The sequence below is a fragment of the Rhinolophus sinicus genome, linkage group LG07, assembly GCF_036562045.2.
Source record: "Rhinolophus sinicus isolate RSC01 linkage group LG07, ASM3656204v1, whole genome shotgun sequence".
In the NCBI taxonomy this organism is placed as follows: Eukaryota; Metazoa; Chordata; class Mammalia; order Chiroptera; family Rhinolophidae; genus Rhinolophus; species Rhinolophus sinicus.
In genome coordinates this window covers 71,625,308-71,653,076 of record NC_133757.1, presented here as the reverse complement: position 1 = coordinate 71,653,076, position 27,769 = coordinate 71,625,308, and the positions used below count along the sequence as shown (strand labels likewise).

The 27,769-nt window shown below is 56.0% G+C and overlaps 1 protein-coding gene and 1 pseudogene across 2 annotated transcripts; one reads left to right on the top strand and one right to left on the bottom strand.

Annotated features, from left to right (window-relative positions):
- The first annotated feature begins 10,360 nt into the window (after positions 1 to 10,360).
- Positions 10,361 to 11,367, top strand: LOC141572849 (3-galactosyl-N-acetylglucosaminide 4-alpha-L-fucosyltransferase FUT3-like; annotated as a pseudogene).
- Positions 11,368 to 13,909: 2,542 nt separating this feature from the next.
- On the bottom strand, positions 13,910 to 26,987 carry NRTN (neurturin). Of its 2 annotated transcripts, none has more exons than XM_074337660.1 (3): positions 26,563 to 26,987; positions 17,184 to 17,395; positions 13,910 to 14,505 (listed from the first exon to the last, which is right to left on the bottom strand). In XM_074337660.1, the coding sequence occupies exons 2-3, from the start codon at positions 17,350 to 17,352 to the stop codon at positions 14,081 to 14,083; spliced, it is 594 nt and encodes a 197-aa protein (XP_074193761.1). In that variant the 5' UTR covers positions 17,353 to 17,395; positions 26,563 to 26,987; the 3' UTR covers positions 13,910 to 14,080. The 2 variants fall into 2 exon arrangements, with proteins under 2 accessions (XP_074193761.1, XP_074193762.1); XM_074337661.1 differs by having other exon boundaries at positions 17,184 to 17,359.
- Between the last annotated feature and the right edge of the window lie 782 nt (positions 26,988 to 27,769).

The following is a 27,769-nucleotide window of genomic DNA, read 5'->3' as shown; positions in this document are numbered from 1 at the left end:
GAGGACACAGTCTCCTGAGCTCAGGGTTCGAATCCTGCCCCTTGTGTAATTTTGAGTTAAGTGCTTCCTGTGTGCCTCAGTTCCTCACCTGTAAAATGGGGATAATACGACTAATAATAATAGTACCGAAATTTCGGGGTCATTGAGAGGATCAAATGCATTAATACATTCGAGGAGCTTGGCCTGGCGCAAAGTTAGTGCTCACTTAAGTGACGGCTGGTCCATTCGGCCTCCCCCTAGCCCCGGAGGGAGGGGCTGAGCGGGAACCAGAGGCTAATTTTAGCCCTGATGACACCCCCTGGCCTCCTGCCTTGTCCAAACATCCTCAGCCAAGCATGAGGTTCAAAGCGTCCCCCGCCCCCCCAACCTCTGACATCCAAGGAGCCTGTTTATTCATTCCTGTGCGGGGAGCATTCCTCGCCTGCCTGCGCCTGCCACCGCACGCCTGCCAAGCCCCTGTCACCTGCCCTGTGTCACCCAGGGTCAGGACCCCCTCACCTGTAGGCCCCTCAGAGACAGCCCCTGACCAGGCCAGGCAGGGTGGGAGCAGAGGCAAGGATGGAAGAGGGTCATGGTTGCCCCAAAGTCCAGAGGCCCCCAGAATCTTCATTTATAATTCTCCAAGTAAGATTCTCAACTGCTGTCTGTGGTGACTCATTCAGCACCTGTTTACTGAGCACCTACTTGGTGCCAGGTCCTACTGGGGACCCAGGCCCTGCTCCATGGTGCTCCCTGTCTTGGGGGAAGGCAATGGCAAGCCAAGAAACAGGAGAATTGTCCAGTGTGCTTGGTACTGTTCATTTATTTGTTCGTTAGTACATTCATTCATTCATTCGAGGTATGGTTCTTGAGCCCCTCCTGTGGTCGGGCATTGTTTAAGGTGCTCGGGACTCAGGAGGGAACAAAGCAGACCAAGATCCCTCGTGGAGCTGACATTCTGGTGGGGGACAGAGACAATAAATGATACCAAGAAGTCAACTATGTGGTCTGGTTAAATGGTAGTAATTGCTATGGAGAAACATAAAGTAGGAAAGGAGGTGGGAAGTGCTTCAGGAGGGAGATATTTGAGGGAGCCATGCAGGTATTGGGGGAGAAAGTTCCAGGCAGAGGGAATAGCATGTGCAAAGGTCCTAGGGTACAATCCTGAGGAGGCCCAGAGGGACCTTTGCTTCTGAGATTGATGGCAGCTCTGGGAGGGTCTTGAGCAGAGGATGGGTGAGAAATTCTCCCATCTGGCTCTCTCCCCTGTTCCAAGGTCAATCCCCGGAACTGTCACTCTTCAGGCCAAGGGCCAGGCTAGGGACTGCAGCTGGGCTGGGGATCTGAGTGGCTGCAGGTGGATTCCAACTGTAAATAAGGACTTCCGAGACACTCGGAGAGTCTGTATAGGGAAATTGCTGCTCTCTGGAGAATGCCAATAGGGCTGGCGGGGAACAAAAATCGGGGCATGTCTTCCGCACCTGGCATCTCCATAGGCTCCCTGCAGGGCCAGGCTGGTGCCCAGCTCCCCTGCAGTCTGGCTCAGATTTTTGCCAGTGGAGGGACAGGTGTGTCAGAGAACTGGAAGACATCCTCCAACAACAAACCAACAAAACCTCTGCTTTCCTATCTCCTTGTCCCAACAGATCTTCTCCGAACCATTTTCTTTCATGCAAAATACCTTCACTGGCTTTTCTGATTCCAAAGCTGCCACATGCGTGCGTGCGCCACAAAACCTCTCCAGAGAGAGAGAGAAAGGGCCCTTTGTTCCCTGGCCCCAGTATTCCCGGGAATTCTCTGTCTCCCAGCAGCAGCCATGCACCTAGACGCTGTGTTGTTTTTTCACACACGGTTTTGCAACAGGCTTTTTTCCACTCGACAATAGATGGCCCCACACAGCTTTTATTTCCAGAAATTGGAAAATGAAGCGTGTCCTGCGCCCGCCTCCTCACCTACCTTGAGCTGAAATTTAAGCCACGTGAACCCAGCTGGGCTGGGGTGCCAGGGGCGGGCAGACCCCAACCTGCCAGGCGCCCGGGGTGAAGAAAGGTGGGGGACAGGCAGCATAAGGGTGCCAGTTTTCTGTCACCTCCCGCTTCTCCACACAGCAGCCCCCGCACCACCTCCTGGGCAGGGAGAGGTTGCCTTCTTTGAAATACCATAGGAGGAAAAACTGAAGCCCAGAGAGGGCCAGGGGCCCAAGCCTGTGGGTTTCCAGCCTCTGCCCACAATTCTGCCCTGTAGAGAGGGTGTACAGAGACCCTCGAGGGCTCTGGGAGAATCATCATGATGTGCCAGTTCCCCTGAAGAGGGTGCCGACATTGCCTCTGTTTTGCAGACAAGATGACTGAGGCCCAGAGAAGTGACATAACTCACCCAAGGTCACACAGCTGCCAGAGGTCAAAGTCTGTTCTCTGAAGCTCTTGCAATCAAGAGCTCTGAGGTCAGACAGGCCCAGGTTCCATCCCAGCTCCACTCCTTAGGGGCTCCAGGTGGATTCTGACATTAAATTAGGAGTTGTTGAACATTCCAGAACATTCTGGAGTTGGGGGAAATTGCTGGTCTCTGGAGAATGCCAAAGGAGACTGAGTTGGGGGTGACAGTGAATTCCAGGCACTCTCTGAGCCTGGTTCCCTATTTACGCAGTGAACATTGGGGACCCCTATGATGCCTTTGACTGGAGTTGACTGAGGATGGAGAAGGTACCAGTGGGTGAGGGTGTGGGGGACCTGGAGTGTCTCTGCCAAACCCGCCAGTGACCCCAGGCCTGAGCCAGTCTTGCTGAGCCCATCACTCACCTGTCTCCCACACTACACACCTGGGGACCCTTCCCTAACCAGCTGGCTGCAAGCCAGGGGTCTTGGGAAGCAGGCAGGAGCCTTCAAGAGGCCAGGCCAGGGCTCCTTGCAGGCTGGGGCAGGGCCAGTCTTCAGGAGAAGACATAAGGTGGAGACTAGAGTTCCTTTGTTCCTGTGGTCACGGCCTCCAACTGAATTAATAACATCTGACAGATGAACCTCTCATCCTTTCTCCCTCTCTTTTTCTCCCGCTTTCTGGAAGTTTCTCTAAGGGTCAGAAGGGAATGGGAACCCTCCTTGAGCCCTGGCCACCTGGGTTAACTTCGAGAGATGCTAGGGTGCCACCCCATCTATACCCAAGCACCATCCCCCCACCCCCATCCCCTTCTCATATACCCCAGACTGCATGTGTGGTTAATTTCTCACCCACTCCAGGCAGGGGCCCCTGCCCTCCTCCTGAGCTGCCAGCACCCCTTGACTTGAAGCCCTGAGGCTCCAAGGGGAATGAAATTTCCAGTGGGCTGGCTGCTCTATCAACCACCCAGCCCAGGCCGAACAAGGCTCTGAGGGTCTGGTGTAGGCAGAGACCCTGGCTGGGGGGCACAGAGAGCCATCTCACCCTGCACTGGTCCCAGCTCCTCCTCAGCCTGTGGGCAGGGATCCCCAGGGTCCCCCGTTCTGCGTTCTGGGACCAGCACCTTTCCAGGGAGGTCCCACCTGGCATCTCTAGGCAAGCCTGACCCAGAGAGGGTCAGGAAACTCTCGCGTCACACAGCAAATTCAGCACCGGCTCCCTCTGGCTTTGGGTGAGGTGGCGGGGAGGTGTCCTCTGACTCCCAAAAGCTGAACCCCAGAGGCTGGCGGTTGGTCCAGCGGCACATCCTGAGGCCAGGAGGCCTCTGTTCAAATCCCAAACCCCCACCCCCACCTTCTCCTTACTTCCTGACTGTGTGACCAGACAATAAAAATGTCAATAAGGTCTGAAATAAAACTGTAGGTCGTTTGAGGCCATAAAACTAAATGATGGGAGGGACCGTGGCAGGAGGACGCCTGAAGAAGGTGGCACTTGGAAGGGGGAGCTTAGGGGCAGGGTAGGGCTCCGAATGCGGGCATGACGTGCCAGTGCAAAGGGCGTGGGGCAGGAGTCTGCGGCTGGCCGGGAGGGGCGTGCTCAGTGGCAGAACTGGGCTGGTGCCGACCGCTTGCTTGGCCACGGGGCCTGTTGGGCTGTTTTGGTGTGAAGGAGGCCTAACTTCCCTAATCCCTGTTACACACATGATTTCATTTCCGGTCCCTGTGGAGGGGCAGGATTTGCTAACAGGGATCTGGGTGGGTAGAAGCCTCAAGGCCCCCCATGGACCCCCGCTCACTAACTTCCCTTTCTCAGCAGCGGAGGCCTCAGCCCAGGATCAGAGCACAGCTGGGATTGGGGCTCCTCCAGGGTCAGGGGTTCACTTGCAGTCAGGGCTCAGCCTGGAAGCCGTCACTAACCCCAGGAGTACCATCCCAGGGCCAGCCACGTCATCCAGCCCCGTTGCCTGAGTTCAGGCCGCAGCAGGCCTGTAAGAGGCCCAGTCAGGCTGGGTTGGAGGTTGGTATATGGAAAATCCCCATCAGTGCCCCCGGCCTGGCTGCTCCTGTCGCAGCCCACACCCCACCCGTGACCTGGAGACAGATGGCTAGAGCTCCCAGGGACCACAGGGGTACAGTTGTGTGTGGGGACTCCCTGTGGACAGCACCACCCATCTGGCCATATGGGGATCAGTGGATCTGACCCAGAGGGCCCAGAAGCACGTGGGCGGTACTGGGGCCTTCCCTCTGGCTGCAGTCCTGGCCCATCGGAAGCTCAGGCAGAGGCCTCCTGGGACCTTCCTGGCCTGGCCCCAGGGCAGATAAAGCCCCTCCTGACTCCTCTGGGGCATCTCAAAATGGTGTTGAGCGGCGACTCTTTCCACAGCAGAGCCATCCTGCTTGAATCCTCCCCTTCACAGGAAGCTCTTTCCCTCTGAGGACAGTAGCAGTGAGTGCTCCCAGTGGTGCTAGCACAAGCCCATTGTTACAGAGAGGAGAAACTGAGGCTCTGAGAAGGGCAGTCCTTAGCCTCAGATCCCTCAGTAAAAGGCAGGACTGGGATCCCAACCAAACACACTTCCGGACATAACCAGCAAAACTTTGATCACAAATGTGGACTAGGCAGAGCCCTGTGGCCCCCAACTAGAGACCGGCCAGCGGGGGCTGGGGGGAGTGTTGAAATCCTTGAGATGCAATCTGATTCCTAGTTCTTCCTGGCTCTCTTGCTCTTCCAGCTTTTCTGTCCACAGGGGCTGACAGCCCAGCAGGGGACGTGACAGAGTGTGGCCAAAGCTATGAAGGGGCCTGAGGAAGGATCTGATCCCGCTGGGAGGAGGGTATTGGGGGGGAGGGGTCTCTACTGAGCCCTGAAGGATGACAGGGAATTACCAAGGTGGCAGGGGGCAAAGAGCGTTCCTGGCAGAGCAGCTTGTGTCGCTAGAGACCCCTTAATGTATTTGAAACTCCAAATGATTTGTGGCAAGGACCTTGTCTTTACACCTCAGTTTCCATATCAGCGGGGTGGCTGGGGGAAGGCTGAAGGCCTAGGACACAGTGACATGAAGACTGACGGCTCCATGAGTTAGATTTTAGTAAGTCACCAGATATCCACCTGCCAAGGAGGGAGCCACGAGGAGATCTGGGTCAGCATCTGCTGTGAACGCCCCTGCCCCGAAAGACTCCCAGCCCCTTGGGACCTCCGCCGTCCTGGAACTAGCTGGACGTGCAGATGGTGGGACTCTGGCAGCGTGCAGCAGCCTCACAGACATGATTTCTTGTTTGGGAACAGGGAAGTGGGGATACCTGGGCCCTGGACCCTGGGCTTTAGCCCACCTGCAGCAGCCTTCTCCTTGCCGGCCTCCCGGCCTCTGCTCTGCCCCCACTAGACTGCTCAGTTTAAAGCTTCGCATGGCTCCCTGTTGCCCTTGTTCTAAATACCCCAGACGTGGCTTGCTGTGGCTTGGCCTTGGCGCCAGTTTGGACCTCATCTCCTGCATGAACACATCACTGAATTTCCTCCAATTCCCCCATTTCTTGCTGCCTCAGGGCCTTTGCATGTAGGTTGATCCCTCTGCCTGGAAAGCTCTTCCCTTCTTCCTTTTACTTGGAGAACTCTACGGGGCTTTAGCTCACAGCTCACAGGTCCAGGAGTCCAGACCAGGTCATACTCTCTTGACTTTATCCAAATTATAATTTTATTTCCACTTATGAGCTCTGTACGTGTTGTGTCTGTCTCACCCATTTGCTCCATCACTATCCCTGGGTCTGGCATGTGGCATGGACTCAAGGAGTGTTTGTTGACTGACAGACTGAACGAAGGGGTGGGATTTGGTGGAAGTGACGATGGGGAAGAGGTGGGGAAGCTTGAAATTTGGCTCACCTGCCCTTCCCCCGCCCAAGGGACCCCTAGTGTCCCCACCACCACCACATGGACCCCACTTTGAGAACCAGTGACTTAGGTCAGCCTTTTCACCTTATGGCTGAGTCCAGCATCTGCCCAAAGTCACGCAAGACTTGAGGCCACAGGTGAGGCCAGGGCAGTGACTCCAGTACCCAACTTCCTGCAACACACCATCGGGTCTTACAGTGGAGATTAAGGGGAGCCCCCCAGTTTGCTTTTGGTTGATAGCCTGGCTCCTGGAACAAGACACCCTAAGTCACCTGATGACAGGTATAAAGGCTGGACTGAGCTGTGCGCTGCAGCTACAGGTGTATTTCTTTCTCCTCCCTGGTGTCACCTTATCCACACCCTGGGAGACCAGCTGTGCTCCGTCCTAAACCTCCTGGTCAGCAGCCCGCTGCCCCCACATGCTGTCCCCCAGGTAAGGCTCTTGGGGCAAACGCACTGGATGCCCCCTGGGAAAGGGCTCCTGGCTGTACTCCCAGGGTCTTTCTGGGTCCCAGGTAGAGCAGAGGTGGAGTGGGGTGTGGGAAATTTCGACTCACTTGCCAAACCAGGAGGAACTGAGCATTTCTCTGGCAAAGTCGTGGACTAGGAACCCCACTGCTTCCTGGCCCTCACCAGCAGCCTAGACCCTCATCTTTCCCAAGTTTGGGTTCTCCCCACCAGTGTCCGGTGGGAAAAGAAGACTTGGGATGCAGTGGGGTTTTTGGTTTTTTGTTTTTTTTTAATCTGACATTTGTGGTGCCTCACCACCATGGCATTTTTCAGGCCTTTTCTAGAAACAAATATTTTGGGTTCAACTTGGGTGGGATCTCAGCGCTGGCCTCCTCCCACCCCAAATCTGCGCTCCTCAAGGTCACTGCCAAGGGCTTCTATGTCTCCTAGGAGGAGCTGCCATGAACCCAGGACCCATACTAAAAAGGAGAAACTATATTTATTTTAATTCCATTTCTATGTGCCAGCCCAAAAGCCCGGCTGTGCTGTGTAGCAGGTGCTCTGAGTTCAGTCTTCTTCCTCCTGCCTCGAGCTGTCTCCCCAAAGGACTGTCTTTTGGGTCTCTTTCCAGAAACGTTGCTGTGAACATGTCATTCCACATTCTGCTCCCTTTTTACCACACAAGGCCACATGCCACGTCCTCCACTCTGCACTTGGAGGGTCACACCAGCTGTGCCCAATAGGACATTGCCAGCCTCAGACGTCAGGTTTGAAAACAACTTCATTGAGATATAATTCACATCCCACACCGTTCACCCGTTTAAATCATACAATTCAATGGCTTTTGCCATATTATATTATTTTTTTAATTGTGGCCAAATATATATGACACAAAATTTGCCGTTTTAACCATGTTTACGTATGCAGTTCAATAGCGTTAAGTAATTCACAGTGGTGTGCCACCATCACTGCTATCTATTTCCAAAAGCTTTTTCATCACCCCAAACAGAAGCTCTGTACTCAGTAAGCAAAACCTCCTCATTCACCTTTCGACCCTCCCCAGCCCCATAACCTCTAATCCACTGCCTGTCTCTGTGAATCCACCTATTCATATAAGGGAATCACACCATGTTTGTCCTCCTGTGTCTGGCTTGTCTCACTGAGCATCATGTCCTCAGGGTTCATCCGCGTTGTAGCCGGTGTCAGGATGTCCTTCCTCTTTAAGGCTGAGTAATCTTCCAGTGTCTGGATGGACCACATTACATTTATCCATCTCTGCGGTGTTTGCAACTTTTGACCCCTGTGAACAACGCTGCTGTGAGCACGGGTGTGTCAGTATGTATAGAAGTGCCCCTGGGTGCATAGCTCGGAGCGGAGCTGCTGGGCAAAATGGTCATTCTATGTTTAGTTTTTTGAGGAGCCTGTCAAACTGTTTTCTGACACGTATGTAATTTCGATTTTCTAGCAGCCACATTAAAAAGTATAGAAAGTTACCGGTAAAATTAATGATCTATTTTATTTCACCTAATACATCCAAAGCATTATCTCAATATATAATCAATATAGAAGATTACTTATGAGATATTTTACTTTTTTTTTTCATATGAAGTCTTGGCAATCGGGAGTATATTTTTTACTTTAAGCACATCTGTTTGGACGCTGGACTTTCAACGGCTACAGTGAAATGGCTTCCTACCCGAACAGTGAAGTTGTACTTAATTTAAAAAATCTTTATGCGGTCCAGTTTTAAAACTTACATTTGAAATTTAGTAACATTTACACTTCAGTTCCTCTGTTGTATTAGTCACATGACAAGTGTCAGTAGCCGCGTGAGGCTAGGGCTCCCATATTGGACAGCGTAGGTTTAGACCAAACTATAGTCATGCGCCTCTTAACGTCGGGGGTATGTTCTGAGGGTCGGTGTATTTAAATTACAATTCATATCACTAGTTTCCCTTTCATAGAAATTCTAGAGCAACACATGCTGTCCAATAGAAATACAATGCAAGCCACACATATAGTTAATATTTTTCTAGTAGCCACATTTTAAAAAATGTAAAAGACACAGGTGAAATTAATTTTAATAATATACTTTCTTTAACCCAATAGATCCAAACTAGTATTGCTCGATGTGTGAGCAATATAAAAATTATGGAGATACTTTACACTCTCCTTTTCATCCTAAGCCTTGGAAATCTGATGTGTTTTATGGCAGCAACCCAATAAGGATGGTCAGTTTTCATCGCCATAGAACATGCAGTGGAAGAAGCAGACCTGCACGTCCAAGGCATTCCAAGTGTACTTACAAGTTTTCCACTCGTTGAACTGAGAATCAGCCTTCGTCTTTGGTTTGGTTTCCTTTTGACGTTGTTTTCAATTTACAGAAGAGAGTATTCGTTTTTAAATTTAAATGAGTATTAACAAGTCCATTCCTCAGACACAACAGCCACATTTCAAGGGCTCAGTAGTCATGCCAGGCTAGTGGCCCCTGAATTGGGGTTGCAGAGGTAGAACAGTTCCCTGATTGCAGAAGGTTCTAGTGGACAGTGCTGGGCTGTAGATCTGAGCTCCACCTGCAAAGTGGGAGAGAAGTTCAGGGTTACATTAAGAGGGAGAGTTGAGGTTCTGGATCATAATGGTTTGAGGTGTGTGGACTTGGGCAAGAGACAGACATGTCTCTGGGCCTCAGTTTTCTCATATGTGAAATGGGGGGGCTCCAGGGATGCAGGAAGTATAGAGAAGCAGAGCCAAGGTTGTAGATTTCCACTCAGTGGTTTGGGTCTGGGGTCTGGGAGGACTTTGGGACCACCTACGGGGACAAGAAGGACCCAGAATGGAGGGAAATCAGTCAGACCTCTAAATATCCAGGATCCCCCCATGCAGAACCAGAGGGGTTATCTTTGAGTACTTAGTGAGTGTGAAACACTGAGTAAATATAAACTCAAGTTCACAGTGGCATCCCCAAGCACTTCCTTTGCTCGCCCAGCAAACAGACCAGGCTCTCTTTCACCTCCAGGGCTTTGCATTGCATCTGCCAGAAACACCCTTTCCTCTGACTCCTACTCCATCTGGTGAGCTCTTACACAACCTTCAAAACCCAATCTCATTATACCCTTCTGAGACGGAGCCCCGGATTTCAGCCTCAACTCCAGGGTACTGGGGAACAGTCTGGGTAAGTTGGGAAAGGGCAGGGTCAAGGTGGGACCTGAGAGCTGTTGTGATCTATCCCACCTTCCCTGGGGACCCCTCCCCAGGTAAAGAGGTCATGTTGCCTAGTGGCTAGGAGAAAGACTGTCCTTGTTGGAATTCCAGTTCTGCTGTTTTCTCTCTCTGAGTCACTTAGCCTCAGTTTTCTCATCTGTAAAACAGGAATGAAAACAGTGCCTACCTCAGGAACTCATGAATGCTAACTTTGGTAACCCATGTGTGTCCCCAGGTGTGGGTTATTACTATTTTTATCAAAAACACTGTCTCCACTCTCCCTCCTCCCAGCTACTCTGACCAAAGGGTGGGCCAAGACACGATGTCCCTGGCTCCATTATCTCCCTGGGCTTCTGTTGCAACTGCTTTTGGCTCTGTGCTTCTTCTCCTATCTCTGTGTGTCCCACGTCAAGCCCATGTGGTCCCCTAAGTCGGGGGGCCACTGCAGTGGACTCTCTCACCACAGTTCCCAATGGGTGGGCAGGGCCGGTGTCTTCTAGGGGGCCCCCTGCCAGGCCATCGTGAGGCCCCTGCCCACTTGCCCCTGCTTCTCCTGCTGTGGATGTGGCCATTCAACACCCCTGTGGCTCTGTCCCGCTGCTCAGAGCTGTGTCCCGGCACAGCTGAGTGCCAGCTGACCATCAATTGCAGCATGTCGCAGCGTGTACCCTCGGGCAGATGCAGTCCTCATGCATCACTGAGAGGTCAGCTACCCGCCATCCCTGAGGCCGCTCAGCCAGCACTGCGTCTGGTTCAACATGGAACCACCTGGCCACTCCCCATAGCTGCAAGCCCTGGATGGGTACTTCAATCTCACCATGTCCTACCACAGAGACTCAGACATCTTCATACCGTATGCTGGCTTGAGCCATGGCCCAGCCAGCCAGCCAATGCACTGGCAACCTGCCGGCCAAGACCGAGCTGGAGGCCTGGGTGGTGTCCAACGGAAAGGAGGATTCGGTCAGAGTGCGGTACTGCCAGATGCTTCACGTTCATCTCACAGTGGATGTGTCCCAGTGCTCCCACAAGCTGCCACCCTGCACAGTCATGACCGAGGGGCTGTCCCAGTACAAGTTTTCGAGAACTGGCTTTTGAGAATTCCTTACACCCAGACTAGCTCACAGAGAAGCTGTGGGAGAACGCCATGGTGCTGGGCTGTGCAGGCCTGGGCCCCAAGGGAGGAACTACAAACAATTCCTACCTCCCCACACCTTCATCCACCTCCACAACTTCCAGAGCTGCAAGGAGCTGGCCCTGTATGTGCTGGTGCTGGACAAGGACCATGCCCGCTATCTGAGTTACTTTGCTGGAGGGAGGCACTGCGGCCTTGGTCCAGCGGGGCCCTGATGTTCTGCAACACCTGCTGGCAGCTGCCACAGGAATCCAGCTACCAGAGGGTGCCCAGCATAGCCTCTGGCTTCACGTGAGCCAGCAGCCTCGGGCCGCCCCTGCCAGCCACCTCTGCTTTCAGGAATCTCACCTTCTGGGGACCTAGGTTGCAGGAGATCTCACTTACCTGGACTTTACTATCTGGGCACCTCTGCTGTCAGGAATCTGGGCTCTGGGGACTTTACCTGCCAGGGGCCTCACCTACTGGGGGGAGGCGTCTCACCTGCTGGGGACCTTGGCCAGTGGGGCACTCACCCACCAAGGCACTCACCCGTGGGGAATTGGCTTCAGGGTCCCACCCACTGGGGATAGTTCTGGTGGATTTGCGTACAATTTTTATTGCTGGTGTAACTGTGTGGGGCAGGCAGGAAGGCAATAGTGGCACTATTTTCTGGATGAGAAGGTGCTAATGAAAACGGATGTGTCTGTCCTTACTCTAGAAGAGTGGTTCTCACCCCAGAGTGACTCTTCTCTCTAGGGGACATTTGGTGATGTCTGGGGACATTTGTTATCATCACAACTGTAGGTAGGCTGATAGCATCAAGTGGTGGGCGCATTCAGGAATGCTGCTCAGCAGTGTGCAGTGTCCAGGATGGCCCCCCAAACCCAGAATGGCCTGGCCCCAAATGTCAAGGAGAAAACCCCTCAAAGTCAAGCCCCTCAGGCAGAGTGAGTAAGGCATGGTCCTGAGGGGCTGGAAAGTGGGGACCAGGCTGTCTTGGGGTCAATGTGGGGTAGGGGGACTTTCCACGCAGCGCGGGGGACAGAGAGGGAGGGCAGGGACTGCCCCACAAAGGAAGGTGAGAGGGGGAGCGTGTGATGTTGTGTGACAGGTGATCATGTGGAGCTTGGAGCGTGACCATCAGCGTGGATGTGCGTCGCTGTGTGTGACGGAATGTGTGACCCTGTGTCCTTTTGTTTTTGCAGGAGTGGTGACTTTGAGGGTGCCCCTCTCGGAGGGTGCAGTTCCAAGTGTGAAAGATGGCTGAGCATGTGAAATGTGGGATGTGGGTCTGTGTGTGACCCTGTCTAAGCCCCATGTGGGTGGCAGTCTCTGTGCCCTGTGTGTGTGTGGGTGTGGGGGGGGGCATGTGCTGCTGAGAACCCCAGGCCCTGGAGTCTGCGGGGACAGCTCTGTTTACGTTTCAATTCTTTGGCGGGCTAAGCCAGAGCCCTGTGGTTGGGATATTGGATCTGGGGGAGACCGAGGCCCCAGAAGGCCCAGGGAGGGCACACACACACACAGAGGCAGCCAAGCTTCAGGGGCCACAAACCCAGGCTTCAAAGCCAATTTTCCTACTGTGTGTCTTGGGCTCAGCAACTTCCCTGTTTGAGGCTCAGGGCCATCTAGGATGGGTAAACTGAGGCTCGGCTTCAGCAGTGTCTGGGGACTCGGACCATGACTGCGCTGTCAGCCCAAACAGTGGAGGACTCCACCACCCCAAATTTCAGAGTCAGAATACTGCAGGAGTGGGAGGGGGACCCCTTCCAAACAGACCACTCACTGGCTGTGGCCTGGTTACCAAGCCCTGCTCTCAGGGCTCCCTGGAAGTCCTGCCTGTTAGCGGCCTTGAGTTTCTCTGGCTGCAACTTGGGGCCTGGGGAGCAGGGAGCTGGGGGACATTCCTGCCTGGCTAGGTGATCCTCCCTGGGGGCAGCTTCTGATTCAAGCCCTCTAGCTTCTGGACGTAGACTGGGTCTGGAAAGGATGTGGTAGTTAGAGGGTGGTCCTGAACTCAGATGTGTGGGAAAGCGGGGAGGGGCCAATCTAGGGGAACCGTAAAGGATGTTCCCTTGGGAGCCCCCAGTATGAGGGGCGGGAAGGGAGGGGTCCATGCCTCTGGTCTTTCTTTCATATGCCAGCCCAGCGCCGCTCCCACCCCCGGCCCTCCTCAGACCGTGGGACCCGCTGATCCCTCGCTCTGGGAACTCAACACCCCTGGCAGTACTGGGCCTGCCAAGCATCAAGGTGACACCGCGGGCAAATCTAAACACCGAGCCGCGCTTTTTCCATCCTCCGCGGGGGCTCGTCGTAAATCCCCCCTTGGAGCTCCGGCCAGGGCTTTTATGGGCCCAGGACCTAGATCCCTCGGGACGGGCTCTGCCCCAACAGGCGCCGGTTTCAAGGCTGGACGGCGCTGGCGCCCGCCCCAGACCTATCCCCACAGGGAGATGGACAGCGCGCGTGTATTTTTAGCTAGTGAAACAAGACAGTGGCTCAGAGTTCACTCTGGTGGGGGCCCGAGGGTGAGGGAAGCCCGGGACCACCTGGACCTCGGTCTCCTTATCTACATTGTGGCTCCACTTTCCCTCCCCAGAAGCACATCTTGCTGGGAGTTGGGATGGGACACGCTGGGGATGAGCGCAGGGACCTGCAGGGAGGGGGAACAGGAGGACGGTCCCTGCGGACATTGCCCCCATTCACCCCACTTTCCGTTTTGTACCTGGGAAACAGGACCCTCTCTGCATCTACTTTCCTTTTCCCCCATAGCAAACGGGATCTTCCCACCATCCTGCAGGTGGTACCCTAATCCATCCCCCTTTTCGCAGTGGAGATGGTGCCACTTCCCCACACGCCCTCATGCCTCACCAATACGTAGATACTGCCCGGTGCCCAGAATCACAACCCAGCTCGATTTTCCACACTTTATCTCTGTACAGTTATCGCGAGAGTCCCGAGGCTTCGACGGCATCTTCTGCGCAAGGGCAGTCTGTCACGCGGTTTGTCTGGCGGCACGGGGGGAGGGGTGCCGTCGGGGCGTGGGGCGTGGCCGCCGTCTGGCCAGGGTCGGGTGAGGTAGGGTCACACGCAGGCGCACTCGCGCGCCGACAGCTCGTGCACTGTGTGGTAGCGGCTGTGCACGTCCAAGAAGGACACTTCGTCCTCGTAGGCCGTCGGGCGGCAGCAGGGCTGAGCGCGCACCCGCTCCCGCCGCACGCGCCGCCGCTGGCGCAGGCGCCGCAGGCCCAGGTCGTAGACGCGCGCGGCCGCCTCGCACGCGCCTGCGCAGTAGCGGAACAGCACCGTCTCGTCCGACGTGTAGCCCAGGCCCAGCTCGCTCACGCGCACCTCGAGTTCGTGCAGCCCGCATGGCCGCGTCCCTGACCGCGCACGCGCGCGCCGCCGTCTGGGCCCCGCCCGACGGCGCAGACCCGGCGACCGTCCGGTCCAGGGCGTTAGCTGGCGCAGCTCCACCGCGTCTGGGGCTCCCTGCAGCAGTGCACGGTCTGCGAGGGGAGGGAAAGAACGGGGTGGGGATCAGTGAGTGGGTGGGTGGGAGTCCCCTCCCCTCGCTGTTTCGCTGCAAAAAGTGCCCCTTGCCGGTTAGCTGGGGCGCTAGAGCATCTACCATATTTCCGCCCATGCACCCTCTCTGGTTGGTGTTGGGAGAGTGCATATCCAGACCCCCCCATGCAAGACCCCCAACGCTACTACCAACACCCCTCTCTGGACCCTGCCCCTCTACTGTGCTGCTCACTCTGAGCAATGTTGGAGGGCTGCTTCCCTCACTCTTTAGCTGGGCAATATGGTGTCTAGCTCACGCTGAGGTCCCCACCCAAAGTCCCCACATCTTGTCTGAGCTTCTAGGCTTGTCATAAGGCCCCACCCTCCTACTCCACTGTGCAGTGGGACTCAAGTTTCTCCATCCAGAGACCCAAATCGGGGTGTTTGTACTTTTCAGAAGAGGAGCAGCAGGCACTGAGGCCACGTGTGAGGCCTGTGTGGGGAACCCAACACATGGGGTGGCAGCAGCTATTGTCAGGGCCATCTCCATGTTACAGGTAAGGAAACTGGGCACCCAAAAGATCAGAGACTGGGCCAAGAGCACACTAGTAGCAGGAGGCAACAAGAGAGACAAACCCAGACAGCATTCTTCTCGCCTCCATTGAGCGCCCAAGTTTGGCCCAAGTCCAGCCCTCTTCTCCCACAGTTGCCAGGAGGTGCCTGGAGTCACAGGTTCCCAGGGTCCCATAGCCTAAGTTCATTTCCCAAGAGGCTGGCCCTGCCCCAGTACAATAAGTCCTCATTTAACATTGTCCATAGATTCTTGGAACTGCGGCGAGACGACGAATAACAAAACCAATTTTACCAAAGGCTAACTGATACAAACAAGAGTTAGGTTCCTACAGCATCTCATCAACATGTTCAAGGAAACGAATGATTTTATTTAAGGACCTGTTGCATTCAGCAATCCCAGGAGAGAGGTGCACACATTGGAATGGCAGGCAGGGGGCTCCCAGCCCCTGAAAGGTTGCAGTCACCCTTGTAGTGGGGAGAGGAAATCCTGAGTTTAGCCCCCACCTGCCCCCAAGGCTGGCGCACCTGGCTGTCAAATAACTTACTGGGAGGCCCAACGGGGTGGGGCTGTGTGTCACCCTGGGGGTTGTCTGTTCCGGTAGGGGGTCTCAAAAAGCAGACAAACGCAACATCTGTTCCTAGTTCTGCCACTGTCAGCCTTGTACAACTTCAGGCAGGTGATGGCCCTGCTCTGTGGCTCAGTTTCCCTGTATGCTCCATGCAGTTTGCAGAGTCCCTGCTGGGGCTGGGGCTGAGGCTAGGAGGGTGCGAAGTGGGAGGAGACTGACCAGCCTCCTTTGAGTTCTTACAGCCCAGGGCAGGACTGGGATGGCCAACTCTGTCTCTGCTCTGGGGTTAGGTTCGAGCCTAGCTCACTTCTGGTGCCTAAAATTCTACCATTTAGTGTGCCCACCCCAAAGATGTGCATCTAGAGAGTTATTCCGGGGGTTGCCAGATGAAATACAGATGCCCAGTTAAATTTGAATTTCAGATAAACAGTGAATAATCTTTTAGTGTATCTGTCCCTGCCTCCCTCCAGCAGGCCTGGCCACGTGCACAGGGTCTGGAACGCAAAGAGATGAGATCTGCTCCCCACCCCCACCTTCCCAAGCCTGAAATTCTACCATCAGCACATTAGTCCCGGGGCCTAGAACATTAGGCCTTTGGAGGATCAGGGGCCACTCCCTTCCCCCAGTATCACTGGGCCCAGGGACAGGATACAGGGCAAGCAGGCACCCGCCCATGGGCCATAGGCCGGGACCCACCCTGGTGAATTACCCTGTTGGTGCCTTGCCCCCAGGTCCTGGAGCACTGACTTTTGGGGGCCCCACCCAGGTTTCTAGGACCCAGTGTCCTGGGAAGGACTGCCGCCTACTAGGGGAAGCAGTGGGGGCGGAAGTGAAGCCCATGCCGGAGGCCACCCTTGTCCATTGTGAAGACAAGAAAGAAGGATTGTGTGGGTCAGCACGCATGCCCCCACCCGCGGGCGCCATGCACACACCCCGCGTGCGCCTACACCTCAGCCACCCGCGCTGGCGCACGCGTGGACACGTGAGCACGCACACGATGTCGGGGCCCAAGCAGAACCTGCAGAGGGCAGGCTCCAGGGGCGAGTGGGGAGTTGGACCGGGTAGCCACGCCCCCATGAGCGTTTGCACTTCTCTACTTCCCTGCCCTCCCCCCACCACACGTCTCTCCCACTCTTGTCTCTGTCTCTGTGCCTTTATCTAACGGTTTCTAGGTCTCTGTCTCCTCCTCTTCTTGGACCCTGTCTACCCGGGCAGGTCACTGGGACCTCAGGTCCAGCCTCCTTCTCCCCCCACCCCCTGCCAGGATGCGAGGGCCACCGGGCCGGGCAGAGTTCCCAAGTCTAATCTCCATCTGGCCCTTGAGGGTCAGAGCCTAATTCCTTGTGACAGCTGAGCCGAGACACCCCAGTTCCCAGGAGCTATGCGCCCCACCCTGCCAGCCTGTTGGGGGGATTTGCACCCTCCCCTCACCCCATCTAAAAAAAGCCTCTGTGGCCCAGCTCCACTGCCTGAAATTCCACCAGTATGGCCGCCCCTGTGTCGGGGGTATCTGACCCAAGACTGGGGAAAGGGCTTACACTGGGCCAGGCGGGCGATCCGGGCGTCCAGGGTGCGAGGTGGCCGGCGCAGCGGGGCTAACGCGGGTCCGAGGCGGTGGCTGAGGAGCAGGCCTTCCCGACACATCCAGATGGAGAGCACGGAGCTGCAGAGCACGGAGGCCAAGGCCGCCGCCTTCCAGCGCTGCATCCTTGGCCTGCTGGCACGGGATGGTCAGCCACAGGGCCTCCCTCTGTCAGGCAACAAACGGGCATGGGGCACTGGGCCAGGCACTGGGGACACAGTGGGGCCCCTGATTTTGAACCACTCCTGCTTAATGGTCAATAATAACAGACATGATTCATCAAGGAACCACCGAACATGGTTGTGAAAAATGCTGCCAAAAGGGGGTGGGCACTGTGCCAGGGGTAACAGGGGAACCGCCCTCATCTGGGGGGTCCCAGAGTGCTTTCCTGAGGATTGAGAAAAGTTGAGACTTGAATGAGACTTAAACAAACGTAGGAGTTGGCCAGGCAGAAAAGAACAGCATCACAGGCAGGGGGAACAGACAGTGCAAAAGTACTGAGGCTGAACCAAGCTTGGCAATTCCAGCCTGGGTGACTGCAGCCCAGTGATTTTAGGGGAAGAGTGAAAGATGAGGGCATTGCCAGCAGGGGGCACTGTGGGACGAGGGTAGTGAATGAGCTGGTGCTTACTGTGTTTTTCCTAAAATAAGACCTCCCCGGACAACCAGCTCTAATGCATCTTTTGGAGCAAAAAATGAATATAAGACCCTGTCTTATTTTACTATAAGATCCGGTCTTATGTAATATAATGTAATATAAGACCGGATCTTATATTCATTTTTGCTCCAAAAGATGCATTTGAGCTGGCTGTCCGGCTAGGTCTTATTTTAGGGAAAACACGGTAGAATACAGTCTGGGAGGCAGGAACTCGGGTTGAGACTTTGTTCCCTATATATCCAGGTCCTTGGGAGTGAGTTCCTGCCTCTCTCAGAGCCTGGGTTTTCTCTCCAGACAAGTAAACCGATGCCCAGAAATGGGCAGCGATGAACCAAAGCTGCGCTCGATCCACTTCCAGGCCTTTGCATAAGCCGGTCCTACCACCCAGAACACTCTTCTCTCCCTCCCCACTCCCATTCCCCCTTCAGTCTCAGCTTGGAAGGCGCCTCCCCCAGGAAGCCTTCACTGACTGCCCGCCCCCACCCCCACCCCAGGCCCTAAGCATCCCCCATTAGGTGCTGTGACTGCTTGGGAGCTTCGTGCTCAGTGCATACAGTAGGTGTTTAATAACCCACGCGCACTCCCACCCCCACCGTGTCCAAGCAGCTCCCTACCGCTGGGCGGCCCCCAGCCCGCGTTTACATTCCCCCAACCGGCTGCCTGGTGTCGGCCTGCGCGCGGGGCCTGGCGACCCGCCCGGTGTAAACATTTACACGGAGCGCTGAAAGCCGGGCTGGACGTGGGTCAGCGCCTGGGCTCGTCCGCGGGGTGCCTGGCGCCCCCAGGCGCGCTACTCGGGCGGAGCAGGCTGCTTGCGGCTACGCAGAGCAGTTATTTGCCTGCGATTTGCATAGGCCAGACCCTGTGTGGATTAGTCGTAGCGTCTCTCCCTCGCCCATGAATGCCCATGAATGCGCTGGCACAGGACCGACACCCACCAAACAGTAACATTGGGCATTTATTAAGCGCCTGCTGTGTACCAGACCCGGTGCTAAGCCCACAAGAGAGGCACAATATCTCCATTTTACAGCTGGGAAAACCGAGGCACAAAACGGATAGGGAGGGGCTTGTTCAAGGGCACTTAGCTAGACAAGGACGTGGGATTCGAGCCTGGGTTTTTTGACACGACACACGCTGCACACCTGGGCTGTGCTTGGGAGCAAATGCTGTGGAGTCACCCAGAGCACTTGCCACTCTTCGATATCACAATTTTTATTACTGGTGGTGGTGGTGGTGGTAGAGAATGAGCTCCTGGACTTAGGGGCCTGTAATCAAACACTGGGCTGGCCTGGACATCTGAGAGCACAGTGTGTGCAAAGGCCTGGCTTGTTGAAGGAAAGGGCTGGAGCGGAGTGAGGGAGGGGAAGAGAAGGAAGAGGTGAGGGCAAGGAGGTGATTGGGGCAGGTCGTGCAGGGCCTCGTGGGCTGCAGGGAGAATATTTCATTCTCAAGTTTGTGAAACAAACAGAGGTCAGCCCTACATTTTGCAGGTGCCCAAACCCACACCCTTTATTCTTAGTGAGCACCTACTTTATGCCAGATCCCCTTCTACAAACTCAACACATATTAAGTCATTTCAACCTCACAGGAGTCCTTATTCTCATTTTACAGATGGGGAAACAGGCCCAGAGTAGTGACATGACTTGCCCAAGGTCACCGAGCTGAGATTGAAACTCTGGTAGCCTCAACCCGAGAGGGGGAGATGGGCAGGGAAATCCACCCAGGCCCAAGACTCATAGGGCATGGCTTTCTCTGGACCCCAGCACCCTGCTTGCCCTCACCCAAGTGCCTCGGTTTCCCTCATAGGCTGGAACAGGGCCCCTGCACGGTACCAGGCTGTGGCCCTCTGTCTCTGCTAAGGGCTTAAGAGGGGTCTGACAGTGTGGATGAGACACCAGCCCAGAGATGGCCTGGCCACAGGAGCTCCCGGTGGCCTTGGAACAGCAGACCCCCCCCTCCAGCTCTGATGGGGGGCAGGAAAGCAGAGGGGCTGACAGTGGAGGGGGCCCAGCAAGCCAGCTGATAAGCTTGTTGGTTAACAATGGGCCTTTCTGTTAGGGGGTCACCCAACTGGTTTGTCTCTGGCACAGACCTGACCGGGAGGGGGTGATGAGGGTGTGGCGGAGGGCACAGGGGAGGGACCAGGTGTGCTTGTGTCACGGAGGACTCTAGACTTGGGGAAGTGGGTTCTCTCCCAGTGCACTTGGGGCTCACACTCACTCACACCCAGCATTCTCACGCTTGCACACACTGTACCCCATTCACACACTTGGGTGTTTTCACACTCACACGCTCAAACACTATCCCATTTATACTAAGTATTTTCATATAATCATGCATTTGGACGTTTTCACACACACTGAAACCCTCACAGTCACCCTCTTGAACACTATGACACACACTTGGGAGTTCTCACACAAACATGATTACACCCACACACTCACACCCACCAACTTGAACATTACCACACACCAGCGATTTGTACTCACACACTTGAGCATGTTTATACTCATGCATTTGACACTTGCACACTTGAACACTACCACGTGCCTATGCTAGTGTGTTTCACACACTCACACACTTTCATACTTGGGCATTTTACACTGTACTCAAACACGATCCCGTTTGAACACAACCATGTTCACACACTGGTGTGACACCCACATTTTGGCTACATGTTCACACACACGGGGGCACACATGTGAACACACCCCAAGTGCTGTAGGGCCCTTGGCTGCAAAGACCCCGGAGGAACAGCGAACGGCATAGACACGGTGGGCTGAGAGCAAGGCACGTGGAAGCAGAGGAGGCAGAATGACCCAGGAGAGAACTGCCCTACCCTGACCACTGGTGTCTGGCCCAGGTCCACACCTGCTGGCATCTCAGACAGGGCCTGGCCAGGGGTCCCTTCCCAGCCCTCAAACAATGTCCAGACCCTGGAGAGTCCTCACTGCCGGGGCAAGGGAGCACTCTCCCTTCTTGGAGGCCATGCCAGTCTGAATTGCAGCAAGAGGGATCAAGGGTAGACCTCCACCTCTAGCTAGAGGCCACAGAATCCCCAGGGCTAGGGCGGAGAGGGAGGGGAAACTGAGGCTCAGAAAGGGGTGATGAATAGCTTGAAGTCACACAGCCAGGCAGATTTTTCCAATCATCCAAAGAGCAGACAGTCAGGGTGAGGGTGTGTAGGTGTTTCTGGCAGCTTCCTTGGTGGTGCCAAGAAATACTGCTCATTATCTTGGTACCCAGGAAACGCCCTGGGGCTCCACCTTTCCACAGAGCTTCCCAGGGGACACCTACCAGGCATACCTGTTCCCAGGATGAACAACCTCTGTCCTGAAGAGCTCCTGGCCTCAGGAAGGCACCTGCTGCATTCTTGTTCCCAGGGAGAGGAAAAACAAGAGGGGACTCCTCCTCCCTCGATCCATTCATCCCTCTAGTGGGGGGAGGTCTGGAATTGGGGCCTGCCCATTGGGCAAACTCCTACTCATCCTTCAAAGCCCCTAAAGCCTCTCCTTTAGGAAGCGTTCACTGCTCCCTATCTTAGCACCCTGGCCACAGGTCCTTCTTTCTTGCCGAGCCCTGCAGCATGGTGTCTATGTCCACGTCTGTCTTTTCTGGACTGTGGGTTTCTGGAGAGGCAGGTTGGGCTGGATTATCGCAATCATTCTGTTCAGAGAGGCCTGAGCTGGCTGCAGCTCCCCAGTCTCCACACTTTTGCTGTGTGGTGCCTTCCTGCCCGTGTACCCTTCTCCTTCCTCTCCACCTCACTCAACATGTCCTGGTCCTGTCACCTGGTCTACCCACCTTCAGGAAGTCTCTGAAAGGGGCCGCCCAGCACCGTGGGAATGCTAGGGAGGGCACGGGACAGCTTGACTGGGTGGCTGGTGGGGCTGTCATCACTGCCCATGGGCAGAGCGAGCCAGACTGTGAAGCCACATGGGGAGACGTGGGGGTGGCCTGCACACTCGAGGAAGGGCGTGTGTCTGTGAATGCTGCAGCACGTGGGTTCCAAACAACTGAGTTTGAGTTCCTGCCCTGCCTCTTCCTGGTGGGGTAACATGTGCTCCTCCACTTCTCTGAGCCTCAGTTTCCCCATCTGTACAACAGACTGCCCAGGATACCCTCCCTCATTTGCAGGGCCATTTAATTCAGTAAAGTCCTTCAGAGCCGGCTGATGGTAGCTGCTGAGCCCGGCCCTCAGACACATGTGCTTGCACACCCATGCCTCTGTTTCACCCATCAGTGCTGAGAGCCCCAGGGCTGATAGCTGGGCCTGTTCCTAGGGCAGCCCTACTTGTCTCCTTTCCCCCAGGGGCTCCCTGGGCTTCCACTGATGGGGGTTTCCTGGGGTTCCACTGATGGGGGAAACTGAGGCCCCATGACAGGCGGGACCTGGGCCTCTCTCAAGGAAAGATTCAATGGTTCTGCAAAACAAGAAACAAATTCCACAGCCCACAAAAATGTGCCCCCTCCGTTGGAGGGCCCCAGAACCCAGCCCCACCCCATGGTGGGGACGGGGAGACCAGGGCAGCCGTAAGCTGGCGACGCACATCTGGGGGTAAATCAGGAACATCTGGCTAGCACAGCTGGTTCTGATGCCACATCTGCATGGGCCAGGGGCCAGCCTGTGGGACAGCCTCATGGCGGGTCACAAAGACACCCCTCTCCGACCCTTCCAGGTCTGGCCAGAAGTGGGGGCCTATCCTCTCCTCTTCTTCCCCCAACCCAGAAGCTGCCTGCTGCCCAACCAGTAGCACCATCGCTGGCTCCCTGATACTCTGAGAAGCGAGTCTCTCAGCTCCCGAGCTTGTCTTAAGCGGCACTGGGTCTGTCTTCATCAAAGTGCAGCTGAGGGCTGAACAGACAGAGTGACTTCTGGGGACAACTGTGCTGGTTATAATAGTAAAATAATAATAGCTAATACTAACCCTAGCGAATAACACCACTGGTGTATGACTCATAGCAAGCTATGGACTATTTTATCCCCATTTTGTAGATGGGAAAACTGAGGTCCAAAGAAGTGAAGTGACTTGCTCAGGGTCAAACAGAGCATAAATGGCCAAGCTGGGATTTGAATTCAAGTGATTTGGCAAACGCCTACTCATCCCTCAAAACCCCAGCCCCAACACCCCCCCCTCCACATTATTAACCACTGTACCATATGGCCTCTGTAACAATAACAACAGTAACTTTAACACCTGGAAATATTGGCTATTCCATTTACTTAGTGCCAAGCACTGTGCTAAGTGCTTTCTGCATGTTTAATTCTCCCCCCAGTTCCTGGGAAGATGTTATTATTATTAGCCCCGTTTTCCACACAGGGAAATTGAGGCTTGGAGAGGTAGAGTGACATGCTCAAACAAGTGGCTGAGCTGTGGTTGAACCTGGGTCTGAAACTGGGTTTTTCTAAATGTCTCCACAACCCTTGGATTCTGAGTAATGCCAAGGGGGAGGAGAGGTCCAGGGAGGGTGTGATAGGCTCTGCTGTTTGCGGGGAAAGTGGGGCTAAGCTCCAGGGAAGTAAGAGGTTTCCTCAAAGACAATACAGCAGAGCAGAACTAGCAGGTAAATAAAGGGCCAGATGGCAGAAAGCCCAGACAGCAGGCTGGGCTCTGCCCCCAACACATTAACTCAGCAAATACTTACTGAGCACCTACTGTGTGCTGGGCCAGGCACAGAACTCAGGATGGCAAGGTCAACCTGGGCCCCGCCCTTGCCAACTCATTGCCCAATCAGGGAAAGGGATGATAAATAAGAAATGAATATGGTAATTTAGATGTTGACAGTGCAAAAACAACAACAAAATAAAATGAGGTGAAGCAATAGTGACTGGGGCTGTTTTGAGGTTGAGTGGCCAAGGAGTGCTTCTCAGAGGAGGCAGCATTTGAGCTGAGACCAAGGGAAGCTCTGGAGAGGGCATTCTAGGTGGAGGGAACTGCAGGAGCAAAGGCTAGGAGGCAGGACTGTGCCTGTTCAAGGTGACCCGTGTGACGTGTGACGGGAGCAACAGAGCCAGGGACAGTACGAGGAGAGGTAGGAAAGGTCACCTGCAGGGTCAGTCCTCCATTCCCCATCGGTGCCTGGAGCCCTCTTCCTGCACCTGCCACTGCACAGTCGTAGTCTTGGGGAGGCTGCGGCGGGGAGTGTGTGTGTGTGGCAGGTCCACCAGCTTTTCGGAGCCACAGTTTCTGGCCCGGCTCTCTGCTGCTGGCCTGTAAAATTCCCACCTTGACCACACAAGGCTGGTCTGGGCCTGGTCCTGCAGGCATCTGGGTGGGCGGGAGAGGGCTCCCTGGGGTGGGATAACAGGATCAGCCTAATGAGGCCTGGCATAGCTGAGCAGCTGGTGTGGGGCCCAGCGGGTGGTGTGAGGGATGTGGGTCCTCTGGGAGTTGCCAGGACGACACCACACAAAGCTGGCCAGTTGACAGAAAGGGAAACCAAGGCACAGACCCCAGGTCCAACTCAAACCTTAACAGTGGTTTCCTGGGAACCAGGGTACCTGAGTCACCTCTTCCATCTCCCCAAGTTCAAATGTTGCCTCAGGTCCCAGAAACATTGAGCTATTTAGGTACCAATGGTGTCCTCCCTCTGGGCCTGTTTCGCCAACTGGGAAGTGACATCCCCCTGCTGCCAGCGGGGGCCCCTCCTCTAATTTCTTACTTGCTCAAGGTCCTCTGCCCCACCTTTTGGGACCAGGAAAAATCTATCTGCAGAGGACTCCCATAGTCCCTCAGCAAAGACGGCCAGGACAAGTGACACCAGATGAGTTAAAGACCCATTCCTCTCTCCTCTGTATTTCCAGTTTCCACCTACAGGAATCTGCCCTTGAATGCCCCAGCCCATTGCTCCCTCTGACAACCTTTCAGAACAGTCTCTCCTACCTATACTCACCTTGGCACCCTGGATTTACCACAGCCAGCCATCCTACTCTTTCCTGCTTCCAGATCTTTGCCTGTGCATTTTCTGCCACCTGGAATGCCCTTTCTTTTCCCACTCAGAAAACTCCTACTCATCCTTCACAGCCCTAGCTCCAATGAGCCTCCCCAGGAAGTTTTCCTTGACCACCGTACCCTGAGGTAGAGCCTTTGTTCACCCTGGCCTCCACCCTGGGTCTAAGTCTGTCGCCCTTGAAGGACAGTAGCCTTGATACCAAACAGGCAGTACTACCATTGCTATCCAACAAACATTTGTTGAAACAATCTTTTGATTGTGTGCTTGTGCCTGGCTATAAACTGGTTCCTTCTCCTGCCCTGGACTCTTTATAGCCTCTGTTTCCTCCCTGAAAACTGAGGCCTGAAATTTGAGGGACAAGCGCTAATGGAATTTCAGACAGTGCCCTGCTGCAGAGGGGCAATGTTTGGTTTTCTTCTCCGCACCCCTAGAACCAGCTCTTTGCAGCTCATTGAGGATGGGCTGGAAGGCCCAGCAGTGGCTTTGGAAACCTGAATCTCAGGCGTCCAAGGTTTGGGAGGGGTGTCCAAAGGGCCCCAAAGCAAGGGGCTGGGGGGTGGGGAGAAGCTGGCAAAGCCAGGAGTCTTCCCTCTGCTGACATCCGCCTAGACCAGTCACGCCCCATTGGGGCTTCCTCAGCCCCGGGCGCTTGGAGACAGACAAAGAGTGTCATGGAACACAGAGAGAAGGATGTTGGGCAGGGAGAGGGCAGGGAGGGCAGGCAGGAATGAGGAAAGTCAGGGGTCCAGCCTCTGGCGCCCCAACCCAGGTCCCTGGCCCTGCTCCCTGGATCTGGGCTGGTGGCCCAGCCTTGAAGGTAACCACAGGCCCACTGACCAGGGCCAGTGGCACCACAGTACATACAGGTGCTTCCTGGGGAGGGGGCAACAGTGACAACAGTCCCTAGAGGGGCCATTTCCCTCCCCAATCCCAGGCCAAATATGCCCACTGTTTGCAAGCCCCTCAGCCTGATGACCTCTAATCCCCAAACCGCACCAACTGGAAGAATTTTGAGACTATCCTGAGCAAGAGAATGCCTCTTTTTCAAAGCAAGAAAGTGAGGCACAGCCCCCACTCCTTCAAATCCGGGTTTTGCCCTTAAGGGACCCCCCCAAAGAAAAGGGTTTCGCGCCCTCTTGTGGCTGAACAGGCGGCTCCAGGAGCCAAGAGAGCCAGGCCCTTACCGGAGGACACCGTGTCCCCGGTGGCGGCGGCGGCGGCGCGCAGGGAACGCGGCTGGAACGCGCCACTGACAGATGTTTACTTCTGCGCGCAGCTGGGCCGCGACGGCAGCTCCCCGCCCGGGGTCTGCGGGATCCGGATGCCCCCCAAGGCCCCTCGTAGACCACAAGGCAAAAGGGGTCTCTGGGGCTCGCCCTCCTAGAGGCTGCGGAGAAGATTCCGGCTGCCCTCCCTCGCTCCCACCCCTCTTCAGACGCACACATGGCGGTCGGAAGAGTCAGAGGCGCGCCCGCCCCGTCGGACAGGGAACCCCCCCCATTACAGATCCTGACTTGAAAGGGAGTTTAAGATCGCCCTCCCCACCCCGCTCCCCGACACACGCGGACCTGTCGCCAGTTGATCCCATACGCGCGCCGGTTCTCAGCTCAAGGAGAAAATCTGGTCTACCCCGAGTCCCTGGAATGCCCCCAGGCCTCCGTACATGGGGCTGATCCTGCCCCCACCCCAAACCCTGTGGGCCCCTCCACTCGCCCTTGCTTACCTGCTAGGGCGCCCGACTACCCGTCAGTGGCGGTGGCGCCTACCACCCGCGCCGGCCCCAGCCCCTGCCCCTGCCGCCGCGACCGCCATCCGGGCCGCCTGGGCCGGCGGCACCCGGGGGAGCCCGGGCCGGAGGGGGCGGCCGCGGTGGGGACGCGGCGCGGGCCGGCCCATGGGGTCCCCCGGGGTTCGCTCAGCGGCGGGCTGTGGCCATGCCTGTCGGGCGGGGTCGGGGGCTGGGGGTGCCCTGGACGGCCGGCGACTCGGAGGGCGCGGAGGGCAACGGACGGCGCGGGCGGCCTCGGCGCGCGGCGCGGGTCTCCGGAGCGGTAGTGCGAGGGTCCCGGGTCTCGGAGCGGCTCCACGGCGCGCTCTCCCGCCGCCTCGGCCGCTCCCGCCGCAGACAGCTCGGCCGGCTAGGGGCCGGGGGCGGGGCCGGGGGCGGAGCCAAGGGCAGTGGCTCGGGTTTCCCGGGACGGGAGCCGCCCCCGCCCCGCCCCCGCCCGAGGGGGTAGGAGAAGCGCAGGTGGCAGGGGTGCCGGGGCCACAGCGCCCCCCTAGACGGCGATCTCCCCGGGCCGGGAGAAGCCGGCGGCGCTCCAGTGGGAAAGCAGGGGCCCCAAGACTCCTCCTCCCCAAGAGCCCCTCCTAGGATCAGAGCCACAGCGCCCCGACGCCACTCAGCGCCACTCAGCGCCCACCACTGCACTGAGGATCTGGCCTTACTGTCAGACCCCCGGGTCCTGCCTGGTCCCCTTTCGGAAAGCAAGGCCCCAAGAAGTTCCCTCATCGAGGAAGCCCTTTAAGGAAACTCCCAGAGCAGCACCCCCTCAATTAGCTGTTTCCCATCCCCACTCCAGGAACTCAGACGGCTCATCTTACCGTAAATCCAGGGCCCCAAGACGGCCCCCCCCCAGACCCACCGTGCAATTGAGAGTCACAATACTCCCCCCGACGACGGTGACAGCGGCCCACAATCTCCCCACCCCACTGAGGACTTGGGGTCTCCCTAGTCCCGCTCCAGGTCCTCTTTCCAGAAAGCTAAAGAAACCCCTCCTGAGAAAGCCATTCCGGAGACCTGAGATGCGAAGATTTTCCCTAAGACAGCAAGTGACACCCTAAGACTAACGACCATACCCGCTGTCCACAATGGTCCCATCAAATGGCAGCTCACACCAATCTGGCTTCAGAGCCCTGCAGGGGATCCC